This window comes from Trichechus manatus, unplaced genomic scaffold (genome assembly GCF_000243295.1).
Source record: "Trichechus manatus latirostris isolate Lorelei unplaced genomic scaffold, TriManLat1.0 scaffold00084, whole genome shotgun sequence".
Taxonomy (NCBI): domain Eukaryota; kingdom Metazoa; phylum Chordata; class Mammalia; order Sirenia; family Trichechidae; genus Trichechus; species Trichechus manatus.
In genome coordinates, this window is record NW_004444020.1 from 740,261 (window position 1) to 753,956 (window position 13,696).

The 13,696-nt window shown below is 37.6% G+C and overlaps 1 protein-coding gene across 9 annotated transcripts in view; it reads left to right on the plus strand.

Annotated features, from left to right (window-relative positions):
• The window catches only part of ATP2C1 (ATPase secretory pathway Ca2+ transporting 1), a 187,601-nt gene that overhangs the window by 171,436 nt on the left and 2,469 nt on the right, over positions 1–13,696 (plus strand). For all 9 annotated transcript variants that reach the window (XR_002824858.1, XM_023735944.1, XM_012556983.2 and 6 more), the window contains 6 exons: positions 7,956–8,006; positions 8,908–9,074; positions 10,407–10,475; positions 11,113–11,229; positions 12,069–12,216; positions 12,927–13,022. Coding sequence is in view for 8 of the 9 variants with exons in the window: in XM_023735944.1 (XP_023591712.1) it covers positions 7,956–8,006; positions 8,908–9,074; positions 10,407–10,475; positions 11,113–11,229; positions 12,069–12,216; positions 12,927–13,022 (648 nt within the window). In the remaining variant the exon portion in view is untranslated. The remainder of the gene's footprint in view (positions 1–7,955; positions 8,007–8,907; positions 9,075–10,406; positions 10,476–11,112; positions 11,230–12,068; positions 12,217–12,926; positions 13,023–13,696) is intronic.

The following is a 13,696-nucleotide window of genomic DNA, read 5'->3' on the forward strand; positions in this document are numbered from 1 at the left end:
CAATGATCCTCTCTGTGTTTTCTGTTTTCTCCCCCTGTTCTGGAACTCCAGTCACTCACAGATTTTTGCTTTTGATTGTATCCCACATAATTCTCAGGATTTCTTCATTTTTCTTCGTTCCTTTTTCTGATTTTTCCTCAGAGTTGTATCGAAGTGTTTTTCTTCAGTTTCTCTGATCCTATCTTCCATCATTTCAGACGTGATCCTCAGCCCTTCTATGACACTGTCCATTTCTGAAATCTTGTTGTTTATCTTTTCGATTTCTAATTGTTGTTTTTGTATGTTTTCTAGTTGTTATTTTAGCATTTTGTTTCTTTATTATTTTCTTGAATTCTTCCATTTTTTTGTCTATTTTCCATGAATTTGTCTATTTCCTTATTTTTGTCTGCTTGTTGTTTCAACTCTTGGATAATTCTGAGTATTAGAGATTTGAATTCCCTATCAGGTAGTTCTAGTGCCTTTTCTTCTACTGGAAAGTCATCTGGTGGTTTATTTTGGATGCCTACTGGAACCATCCTGTCCCGTTTTTGTAAATGTTTTGATGTTGTCTGCTGTCTTCGGGGCATTCAGTAGTTACTTTTCTCATTTGTTGCTTGTAGATTTCTTTGTTTTGTCCCTTTTTTTTTTTATTTGGCTATGTCTGTGAACACAGGCTGTGTATCCTTTGTTCTTTGCTTGTCTGTGGACATGATACTTTTCGCTTCCTTCTCCAGTTGGCAGGGTTAGTTGCTCAGATATGGTACAGCAAGGCAGGTCTAGCTGAAGAGGAGTTGCTGGGATGGGTTGTTTGTGGCACTTACTACAGCCACCAGGGTGGGTTGGTAATCAGTGCAGGGCAGGTTCCGGTAGGCCGTGCCTGTGCTGCTTGGTGGTGTGATGTTAAGCGCACGGTGCAGGTAGGCAGGATAGAGGGGGGAGATGGTGATGTGTGGAGCTAAGATGGGTATGGGAGAGAGGAACAGGAGCCAAAAACATACAAACAAAAAGAGTGCTGGGGGGCTTGCCGTTGGAGTGGAGAGATGAGAGACTATGAAATAGAGAAAATCAAAAAGGAGAAGATGTAGAAAAAAAAAAGAAAAGAAAAGAATTAATAAATAAAAATTAGAAAGAAAAAAGAACAAGAAAGCTCCCAGGGATGGGAGTACCAGTGTGGCTACGAGGTCTGGGGAAGTTGTTCCCAGGTGTTGAAGTACAGCCTGGCTGGGAGGCATAGAGGTATTCAGTGCCAGGTATCCGGGGGACAGGAAGAGAATGAAGGTATAGAGAGATTAGAAACGGTTGTTCTGTCTCCTGCTGGAAGCTCCGTGAAGCTGCTTTCTCATACCCCCTATTTGCTGGTCTCTGATGGGAGTCCAAGATGGCGTATCCGTGCTGCATTAGCTGATAGGGGACCTCTCCATGTATGTCTTCTTGCTCTCTGTTCTCTGTCAGTTTCTTATTCCGTTTGGTGCTTGGCTGAGTTCTTTATCTCTTTATTTGAGGTTTAGGGTTTTAGGATTGCCGTTTTCTCTGTTTGGCTTAGTTTTTTGGATCTTTGCTGTGGAGGGACAGCGTGGTCCTTCTGCCTAGAGTGCCATGTTGCTGGAAGTCCCCTGCCCTCTTTTTTTTTTTTTTTTTTAACTGCTATAAATAACATTTTAATAACACTGCCAACCATTTACCATGTGCCAGGCAATGCATGTATTATGTACATTATGTTATTTACTACTTAGAGCCACCTTATGAAAGGTAAGTAACCCATTTTTAAAGATGAAGAAATTGTGGCTCAGAGAACTTTGGAGACTTGCCTGAAGACCCAGAGCTGGGGAGTGGTGGCACTGGGACTGTGATCTAGGTCTGTGTGACTCTAGAATTCATGATCTGGTTTACTAATTTGTTGAACATTATTGTACATGAACCCATCTGATTATTTCTGTAGAATAAATCCCTACAGGTGAAATAGTTAGACAAATGATTGGCACATTTGTAAGGCTCTTTATACATATTCAGTTTATGTTTCCACAAACTGCACCAGAATGCTCCTTAGAAACAAGGGTGGCGAGACTTTGTCTCACGAACTTTGAACATGTTACCAGGAGGGACCAGAGAAGAACATAATGCTTGGTAAAGTAGAGGGTCAGTGAAAAAGAGGAAGACCTTCAATGAGATGGATTTACACTGTGGCTGCAACACTGGGCTTAAACGTAGCAACAATTGTGAAGATGGTGCAGGACCAAGCAGTGTTACATTCTATTGTACATAGGGTTGCTATGAGTCAGAACCGACTTGATGGCACCTAACAACCACAAGAACTTGCTTCATACCGTAGCATTAAATACCTGGAGCTCCAACTTCACACTCCTTATTCTCTAGTAAAGCGTTAGATTTTAGATACAGTTAATAGTATAAATGCACTAATTGTCGATCCAGGTTTCTCTTTCTCAAGCTCTAATCACTCATGGGTGCTGTTTTCAGAACATTGGGGCAATATGAGTGTTTGATTTGTTTAGGTTTAGGCTGAAGGTATTTCCACATTTGAAAAGGACTGTTTTGTGTTTTATCCTGATAATTTCTTCCTGACATTTATTTTTGAAAGAATAAATCCCACAACGAGTTCTCGAGAGGTATTGAGACAGAGTGTACAATAGTAAGGATATGTGAAATCCGCAGTTAATTAAATATTTTCCCATTAGACCTTCATTCAGTGTTTTCTCCAGATTTTTTCCCAGAGATGCTAACAAATAGTGGACCTGAGATATTTAAAATTTCTTTTTAGTTGCTTTCTTCATTTTACCCGCTGGCTCTCAGATAAAAATGCTTATGAACTCTGAAAGTAGTTAGAGAAGGAAGAAGCAAATTACATCACTGGCCTGCACAAATTACATCATCTGTCTTCCGCAGTGTCATGTGCATTAGTTATGGCAAATACCCTGATGCTGCTTGGAAGAGACTAAAGCAAAATAAAAGCTAAACCTTGTTGGGAGCTTATTTAATTGCTTAAAGTCATCCTGCTCTAAATGGAAGTTCCATAATTACCAGAGTTTCCTTTCCTTTTAGCTGTTTCATGTCTTATAAATACTTTTCTCCAGTTATTCTTCATGACTTGTAGTCCTTTGAGCTTAGCAAGACTTTTTTTTGGTCCCCCCGCGCCCCCAACACACACATACACTATCTTGTTTTATACCTCTTGTGTAATCTTACAGCCAATGTGTGTACTTGGTTATTTATTGCTTTTTCTTCTTAGCAGTTTGAATAGCATTTCTTTTATTAGTGTTTTTTAAAAAACCACCTTTGCTCTAAATAACCAGTTCACTGACCTTTTCCTGCATCTACTAAAAGCATACTAATTCTGTTCCTCATTAAAATATTTTCCAGCTTTTCCTTGCCATAATTCAATCACATATTCTAAATCTCCTAACACTGCTATGTCCTTTTGATCTATAGCCAATTAAAAAGTAGTATGCAAACTGATTATTTCAGGATAGACCATTGCTAAAGAAGAAGATCATGGTTGGTAAAGTAGAGGGTCAGTGAAAATGAGGGAAACCCTTAATCAGATGGACTGACATAGTAACTGAAACAGTGGACTAAAACACACCAACGATCATGCAGATGACGCTGAATTGGGCAGTGTTGGTTCTGTTATAAGGTCACCATGAGTCTTGGCTCACTCAGTGACAGCTAACACCACCACCATGCAAACCGAGTTTTGCTTCATTATTTATAAAGTCCATCTGGGAGTTTTCAGCGGTTTTGGTTCATGATTTCTTCCTACATTTTCCATTGATAAAGGTGGTCATCCTCTTTCATTTATTGTTTTTTGATTTTTAGAGCAGTACCTCTATTTGTATTTTCACCAAATCTGTTATCTGATTCCCTGTAATATAATCCCAATTTGTATATTGTTTAATTTTTGGTAGATTGTAAATTCTACATCAGTCACACACCTTCCTGTCAGTGTAACTGTTTTCTTTTTGTCCCTCTTGGTAGATTATTATTCTAATGCCAGGAACACGGTTTTTCATTCACCCTTTGTTTAATATTTTCCTATTTCCTTCTTTCAATGACTTCCTTCCTGTAGTGCTCTTTGTCTCTTAATGACAATCAAAATGCAAGTGCTTGCCACAAATTTGACACTGAAAAGAAGCACATGAGAAGAGAACAATACTCTCCTCCCTTTGGTGATTTTTACCTTTTTTAACCCACATGATTCCCTACTCTTTCTTCTTTTCCGAAATAGTTCTCTTATCTTTCCTACCATCCTTCTCCTATCTTCTCTCCTCCCACTCCCAAACTACAGTGATTGCATTGTGCACTTATCTTTAATCAGTAGTATTCCCTTTTTTTAGGTAGGGAAACATACAAGGTCAAGAAGATTACTAATATTGAAAATTCATTCACCTGCAAATTTAATCCTAGCTCTGTGATAGTGATATAGTTTGGCTTTTAGTCAGCACCTGATTTCTTCAAGCTGTAACTTTTGTGCCTGTTTAATGTCAGTATTTTCACTTAACTAAAAGGATTGACTTGCTTATCTTGGTTCTTTTGTTTTATTGCTTTAAGAGGAAATTTTACTCTGTGCAATGGCATGTACTACTTGCAAAACACCAAGTGCGCCTGCAGCTTTGCATTGAGATCTTCTTAGTCTCAAAAGCAGCTGCTCTTGTTTTTGAACTGTCATCAAAAGCTTTGAAATGCTAAAATCTTCTATCGAGTAATAGGTGTGCTGGATGTATGCCAGGTAATTTGCTACTACGCAAAAGACATATGCCTTTAGTCCAGGAGTTGGTGGCTGGTCATTCCTGCTACCCATATCAATGATAATCCATTGGCGCTATAAAGGATTGATTTGCAATGGTTCAAAAATTGTTCATTCAGAACAGAGGCAAAATTCTGCTTTGTACAACTTGAGTATTTGTAATTAGCCTTTTATTTAAGTAGTCTGTAAACTCTACAGCCTTTGCTAAACACTCTTGTACTTCAGTGCTGCGTGCTTCATGATTAATTTCTGAGGTAACGTAGAATCTTCACTTAGAAGGCGACTGGTTTACTTTTAACATATATACATATAGTATAGTCCTTCTAAAAGACACATGAAAGGATTTCTGAATGGATTTTTGAACTTTGTTTTAAAAAGAGCATAGTCTCCAAGTATAAGTTATGTGATTCATGGCACCTAGAAGGCCTAGGGATAATCAGTAATGTGATATTACAGTTCATCTGAGTCTTTGGTCTAAGGAAATACACCTCTTTGGTTTTAGACCATTATTGAAATTGGGAGAGAACCTAGAAACGGAATGATGGTAATAAGACTCATTTAATCATTTATTCATTCATTTTAGATGTATTTATAGAGCATTGAGCATACAGGGCAAAATCTCTGCCTTCATGGAGCTTGTATGGGATACATACAGTATGTTAGGTAACTGCGAAAGAGCACTAAAAAAGTGGGGAGGAGAGATTTGAAAGATCAGCGAGGGAGACTGAAATATTTAAATAGCATGATTAGGGAAGGTCTCACCGAGAAGGTACTGTTTGACAGGAGACCTGAAGGAACCGAGGAAGCAGGCCATGTGGATATCTGAGGAAAGAGTATTTCAGGAAGAGTGAACAAGGGCAAAGGGCTTGAGGCAGTGTGCCTGACATGTTTGAGTGCAGAACAGTGAGGAGGCCAGTGTGGTTCGAGTGGAAAAGATTAATGATGTGGGGGTGCTTTCATGCAGAGCTTGGCAGGTCATGAGAGACTTTGACATTTACTCTGAGAGAGATGGGAAGTCATTGGAGGGTTTTGAGCAGAGGAGAGGTATGATTTCACTTCTGTTTTAAACAGTATCGCTGTAACTACTGTATTGAAAATAGATTGTAGGTGTCAAGGGCAGAAATAAGTAAGTTCAGAGGTATTGGCCCAAGGTGTTGAACAGTGAGTATGGTGTAAGTTAGTTGAATTGTGACTATGGGTGAAAGATTTGCTGTCACTGCTTGTGGTATGTGATAGAAAAGGAGGAATCAAGGATGGCCTTCAAAATTTGCAGCCTGAGTAGGTGCAAGGATATAGTTGCCATTAACAGAGGGCGGGAAAGAACACAGTTGTTTTGAAGTAATAGGGGTTCATTTGGGATATGTTTAAATTTGAGATAAGACATCTTAGGGGAAATGTGTAGGAGGTAGGTGGTTTGGTTTCATTGGTCTAGATCTCAGTAGTAGTATCTGGCTGGAGATCTAAATGTGTATAAATATTATCCAGAGCCATGAGACTGTATGTGATCGTCTAGGGAGGTAGTACAATTTAAGACCTCTTACAAAGAAGAGTCTAAGAACTGAGCCTGGTATGGAGCCTGCACAAAAGGAGCAGTCAGAAAGTGAGGAAAAAGACCAGGACCGAGTAGGGCAGTCATGGAAGCCAAGGGAATAAGGTGTTTCAGGAGGAGGGAGTGATCAACTCTGTCAGTGCTGAGGAGAGGTCAGGTCAGATGAGAAAAGACCCTGGGCCTTAGCAGTGTTGGGGTGGGGTTGCCTTTGGTAACCCAGTCTTGAATGGTGGTTTCAGTGCAGCGGTGGGGGTAATGTCCTGACTGGGACGGATTCAGGAGAGAATCGGACAAGAAGAAATAGGAGACAGCAAGTACAGGCGACTCTTTAGAGGAGTTTTGGTATAAAGAGAAAAGGAAAATTGGGTTGTTGGCTGAAGTGAAGTTTTTTTTTTTCAAAGATGGAAGCAATAATAGCATGCTTTTGTATACTGACGGTAAAGATGCAGCAGCAGGAAACATTTTTTGATGCAGAAAAGGGGAAAATTTTGGGAGCAATTATCTTTAATAAATAAGAAAGTGGAATATATAACTTTGACAAGAGCATATTCAGTTCATCTGTAGTAGTAAAAGGAAAGAAGGATACAGATACCAGGATATAGATACTGGGTGTTGGGAACTTGTGAAAATTCCCTTCTGATTTTGTTTTCTCTGAAGTAGAAAACAAGGTTGTCAGTTGAGAATGAGGTTGGAGAAGGGGATAGATTGGTGGTATGAGGGGAGAAGACAAATATGGACTCCTCTCTGAGGGTATGGGAAAGGGAATGGTGTATTATGTGGATATTGAAATCACCATGACTTGTAAGTCTTGTTGGAGAGAGTGACAGTGAGGCAGAAGTTGAAATCTTTGCACAGGGAAGGGAGTGGCCTGGGGAGCAGTGGATGCTTGCAGTTAGTGGGAAGGATAGTCTGATGTGACATTCAAAACTGGGGTTTTATGGAAGAGGAAGGGAAAATGGAGGACACCTTTCCCGCCTCCAGGCCCTCATGGTGGTACTATTGGAGAGGATAGTGTTTCATGAGAGGAAAAATTAGGTTAGAGCAAGGAGGTGAAGAAGAGTCAAGCTGCAGGGGCTATTGTTGATGGCTGCCTTTGGGGCACAGTGAAAGGGTTTCAGGAGACCAGGAAATTGGGTCAGAAGAGAGGATTGAATATTTGGCTTGGAGAGAGAAAATCATATAAGTAGTTTGGAGATACAGTGGAAGAGAGGCTAATGAATTAACCTGAATAAGAGGAAATGAATAGATACTTGGCACTGTAAGGAATGGCTGTATGGACATTGAGTAGCAGCTGTTCCTTGTCACCCCTGAAGACAGGACAAAAGAAAAAGGACATTTAAGCTGTACAAGAGTGTTACGAGGAAACAGTTGCAAGAGAATTTTTGCTGTCTTTGTCTCTGCAACAGTTCAGAATAAGACTGTTGTCTCTTCAGAGTTTAAACATAATGGAATAATTGGACAACTTGTTTAGATTATTTATTTCCTGTGGTACCTTTAGATGGCTGTATCAGTGAATGTCTTAGAAATATATGGCATATTACTTAAGCTTGATCTCTATGCCAAGTTAAATACAGTTCAAATTAAGTAAAAAATGAGAGTTATAAGTGCCTCCGTTGTTCTGATATTTCTTAACATTAAAGATTTTTGTTGTATCCTGTATTTTAACAGGTTGCAGTATTTTACAGAGCTAGTCCAAGACACAAGATGAAAATTATTAAGGTGAGTGTCTAAGAATCAGATTGTTATATCTTTACATTTCATTACTAGGAGTATTGATAAAGCATTAAAATTATAAGTATTTTGGAGCAAAACAGATGGTTTTATTAAATCTTAAAACAGAAACACTAATAGAGAATGTAGTTGGCATAGGAACATGTAAAAGAAAACATCAATGAAATATCTGCAAATCTAGCCACCTTAAAAAAAGTTGAACAGTGTAGAAATATATTCTGACAGGGATCCATAGCCAGATCATCCCAGTGTGAACAGCAGCAGTTAGTTAGAAACTGAATAAATACAGCAAGAAAAAAAAATACTGTGAGAAAGCGAACAATATTTAAAGGATATGGTTATTTATGTTAGCCCAATATATAGAAAGCAATTGTCAGCATCCATTAGTTAATGGACTTATTAATCAAAATAGCCTACCATTGTATCATTCAGGGTTTCTCAGCCTTGGCACTATTGTGTTTTTGAGCTGGATAATTATTTGTTGTGGGAAATTGTCGTCTTCATTGTGGGATGTTTAATAGTATCCCTGGCCTCTACCCACTAGATGCTGGTAGTATTCCCCCGGTTAAGACAGTCTAAAATGTCTCCAGACATTACCACATGTCCCCTGGGGGGCAAAATTATCTCCCCACCCCCCAGTTGAAAACCACTGGTATGACTGGATCAGGCTTTAGACATACAGTTCTCACAGATGGGGATACTAAAAGCAACTTTTCCTAAACTTGATCTTATTAAGACCTCCATATATGAAGTTTTTTGAAAAATTGGTGGTCTGTATTATTTCTCATCTTAATTATGTGAAGAAAATAATTGGCAGAGGATTTGTTTATCCCTTTATCTGCTTGGAAGCAACATTTTTATCAGAACCCGTCTCCACTTCCTACTTTAGTCTCTGCAGAAGAACGGGTCGGTTGTAGCCATGACAGGAGATGGAGTAAATGATGCAGTTGCGCTTAAGGCCGCAGACATTGGAGTTGCAATGGGCCAGAGTGGCACAGATGTTTGCAAAGAGGCAGCAGACATGATCCTGGTGGATGATGATTTCCAAACGATAATGTAAGTTTTGTTTCCGTGAGTCTTTCCTCTTCCTTCTTGCACCCCATCCCCGGCAATTCAACTGGAAAATAATTAGCAGAATTTGAACGTTGAGTAACTAAACCATTTTACTAGATTAATTAATTTTATTTTATGACCCAGTGTATAGTTCTGGAAAAAATGATTTGTGTAGAATGGAGAGGGCTTCATACATAGTGAGGCTATTTATTTAAGAATTTATTGAATACCAGTTACATGTCACATTTTTCGGGCACTAGTACAGCAGTTAAACCCTTATTCTAGTTAAATTCAGCTATCAGAAATATGCATATGTATGGCTTTATAAATATTAAAAATTAGTCAAATTCATATTCATGTATGTTTTCTTATGTCAGTAATCCTTCGTATTGCCCTGGTTTCCTGATATATAATTTATTGAATTTAAATGTCTTAGAACTAATGTTTGTTTCAGCCAGTTTCTTTCTACTTGATTCAAGTCTCCAGTGTAACACCTGGTGGTGTCACTTTCACAGTGTTCGGGTGGGGTTACCTGAATCCTGTTTCTTTTTTGATGATCACCCGTTAGATGACCTGAGTCTTACTCCGTTCCATGATACATGCTAGTTACATGCCCTGGGCTGCTTGATTATCTCATTGTGACCTGAAGTGCAGCATGTGGGAACTCAGGACGCCCAAGCATTTGCTAAGCTCTTGAAGGATATAACCCTTTCTTTTTCTTTCAATTTTTAGAATTTTATTCAAATCTTGCAAGAAAGGGGAAGTTGTTTAATAGACTCATTTTCCTAGATTCAACCAAATGAATAAGAGAATTTACAGGAGTCTTTGTAAATCATACTCTTTATGTAATTTCTCTGCATATGTATCTTACTGTGTACAGGAGGAATAACAGGCTTAAATTCCATAATTCTTAAGTATTTCATTTGCTGTTTAATTCCTGATATACATTAATTTTATTCCTCATCATGCATCTTGTACCTCTAAGGAAAGTGAAGCTAGAGGACTAAAGATCATCATTTTAATATTATAAATCAGGTACTTATATAGAAAGATAATGTATGATTTCAATGTTGAAATATCTTTAAGAATAAAAATTTTAATATTATATAATGAAATTAGTTCAGCTGATGCTTAGCAGGCTTGACTTGAATTCTTGCTAAAATAAATGCTCTGTGTTTTGTTTTTTCTAATCTTAATTGTGTAGAGAAAAAGATTCTCTTAGTGATACATGTATCAGTTGGTAATTTATTTTCAAAATTAGCTCTATAGTGTTTTAGTATAGGTATATCTTTATTTTTATGTGCTGTTTCTCAGCTCTTTTTTTTTGAATTTCAGGTCAGCAATTGAAGAGGGTAAAGGGATTTATAACAACATTAAAAACTTTGTTAGATTCCAGCTAAGCACGTAAGTTTGCAAGAAGCTTGTCACTGTGAGTCTTCTAGACAAAGTATATTTCAAGTATAATTCAAGCAGAATGCCTAGAAGCTTTTGGGCTCTTTCTGAGGGTTATTCATTAAGTTTTTCAAAATGAAAATTAATTGTGTCCTGAAATTTTACATGACATGATAAGTAGATTCTAAATGATATTCAATGTCTATATTATCATGAAAACCCTTGTGATTATTTAATAGCTCATGAAGCAACTAAGGAAAGGTAGTCAGATTTCAGTGTTTCCTCTGGTATCTCTTTCCAAAAGTAGAAGGGCTTTTCTTTGGTCAAAAAAGATTTACCAAAATAATTTTTAAACGGTTAACTGTTATGTAGCAATAGCTGCTCTGAATTCAAGTTTAAAAACATTTCTCTATATGCTATTGTCTAAATTATTTTTTTAAAAAAAACCTTTGTTAAAATACTGTGGATTGTAAGTGTTAACTTTTAGCTTCAAAATGTTCATATGAATCAAGGATAGGTTACCCAAAACATAGACTTCCTTCAAAAGCACAGTAGTAACATGAGATTTTTAAGTGCTGAAAATGTGGTATCATATAATCGGGAGGAATTTACATTGCTGACCAATTTTTAAATGACTTTTTTTCTGCAGGAGTATAGCAGCATTAACTTTAATCTCATTGGCTACATTAATGAACTTTCCTAATCCTCTCAATGCCATGCAGATTTTGTGGATCAATATTATCATGGATGGACCTCCAGCTCAGAGGTAAGAGTGTTTTTTCATGCATGAACTGGAAAGACAGGGAGGGTGTGATATCCTGATGATTCAGTTTTAAAGCTTCATTCGTGGATAAGACCAGAAAACTTCACAGCAACATGCTTGTTATAAATTGTGTCATGTGCCTACATCATTTGTTCTTTTTGGGTACTCATTAATTCAATATGGATCTGAACCTTTACTGTATTAGATGCTGAGCCTTAGGCTGAGAACAGATCAGGGAATAGACACAGTCACTGCCTTCAGGAAGTAAGCTTTTTATTTCTAAAAATGGAATGTCATGGAGAAATTTCTGAGTTCAGTGTTATTGGTTAGATTCTGTTGTCAATTTTAGACAAGTATTAAAGTACCTAAGGGCCTAACTCTTCTGTTTTATAATAATGGGACCATGTATGTTGCTTCCCAACCTCAAATGGGTAGTTGAATAATCCATGTCATATATTGTCATTGGCCGTTGCAAGAAGTCATCCTAGTCACAGTCTCCTGGTATGGAAGAGATTTCAAGGCCCAGCTGATACGTCATTTATTTCAGGCCATATTTGAAACAAGTAAACATATGTAAATGGAATTGGATTTTTTTTTCTTTTTAATTTGACTAGCAAGCCCTAGAAAACTGCCAGATAAATAGGATAAAAGAGGAGAAAGACAGTGACAAAATCAGTGGTTATTTTTGAGTAATCATAGCTAAGAATTTCTCTGTGATTCAGCATTTTGTTTCCATAAGAAAGCATTTAGTTTACTGGATAATTGAGGTCAATGAGGTTGTGAAGGTAACAAATCCAAACTGTAAAACTTTAAAGCAGTTCTCTTTTCTGTTTGCTTTTCAGCCTTGGAGTAGAGCCAGTGGATAAAGATGTCATTCGTAAACCTCCACGCAACTGGAAGGACAGCATTTTAACCAAAAACTTGATACTTAAAATACTTGTTTCATCAATAATCATTGTTTGCGGAACTTTGTTTGTCTTCTGGCGGGAGGTACAGTCACTGAATAAGCTGTGTTAACATGCATTCTGTGTGATAGTATTCTTAAAGTCGTTTAGTGCATTGCACTGAAGGCTGGAAGGGTAGGAGAGCTTTTTGAGAAATATAATAGTAAAAATATTTTAACATAGTTTGATTTTAATCTTTATGGGTTGATAGAATTTCTGCTTCATTTATTAGAATAATTTAAATATATTGAGAAGTATTAGAGTAGAAATTAAAATATGAAAATTTTGGGAGATGAAGTTAGGAAATCTGAGAAGGTCTTTAACTACTTTATTTTCATTAAAAAAGAAAGTTGTTTTTATAGCTAATATATAGTTCATGAGAAGATGTTCACTTTTAATTGTATAACCACAAAAACCTGTTGCTGTCAAGTCGATTCTGACTCATAGCGACCCTGTAGGACAGAGTAGAACTGCTCCATAGGGTTTTCAAGGAGTGGCTGGTGGATTCGAACTGCCAGCCTTTCGGTTAGCAGCCGTAGCTCTTAACCACTGTGCCACCAGGGCTCCTTTAATTGTATAGACTACAGCTATTCATAGGTGACTTATTTAAATGGCTTATAGGAAATTTGGTAGCTTTATGTTTCATATCTGAAAGTTATTTCATCTTAATGGGAAGAAAATATTAACCTTTTAAAAGTATGCAGTATTTGTTCATTAAATTCAACCCCTGAAAATTCATTTTTTTCCCCTTAACAGCTACGAGACAATGTGATAACACCTCGAGACACAACGATGACCTTCACATGCTTTGTGTTTTTTGACATGTTCAATGCATTAAGTTCCAGATCCCAGGTATGTTTAGGTGCTCTGAGCTGATGAACTCAATTGGGTACAGTACTCTACTAGTAAGTAGTAGGCAAGGATTATGGGGTTTTAGTCTTGCTCAGTGTTGTCATCACAGGTTACAGCCCCAGACACAGTCTTCCTACGAACATGTACTGTCTGTCACCATGAGGATGGGTGTGGGGGAAAATCAGCCTTTCCTTTGACCAGAAGATCAAAGTAAATCCCGGCTGCTGTCACCTGATCTTCTCCTTTCCATCCTTTTGTTAGCTATATCTGATAGGTCCAAGTTAACATTACCTGAGTGCACAGGACGGACCTCATGGGTTCTGTTAAGATAATACTAGTCTCATTTTAGAAGAAAATGCTGTTAGACTACAAGGATAATTTTGTGCCTATTGATTTTTTTGCATTACTTTTGTCAGGTGTCAAAGCTTAGGGCATTTTAAATTTGCCTTCCTTTCCATGGCATATCACAGGGTGTGACCACCTCTTCTTGAATGAAGTGCTGTGATAGAAAATAATGAGCTAGAAACTAGTGGTACTTTTTCAGAGCATATCATCCTTGAGAAGTCCATTCCAGGCCTTACCATTCATTTCAATTTTGAAGCACTTTATAAATCTTTAACTATATCTGTTATCATTTACCATGTTAGAACTTTTTAAGTACAGTGCGTTGTGAC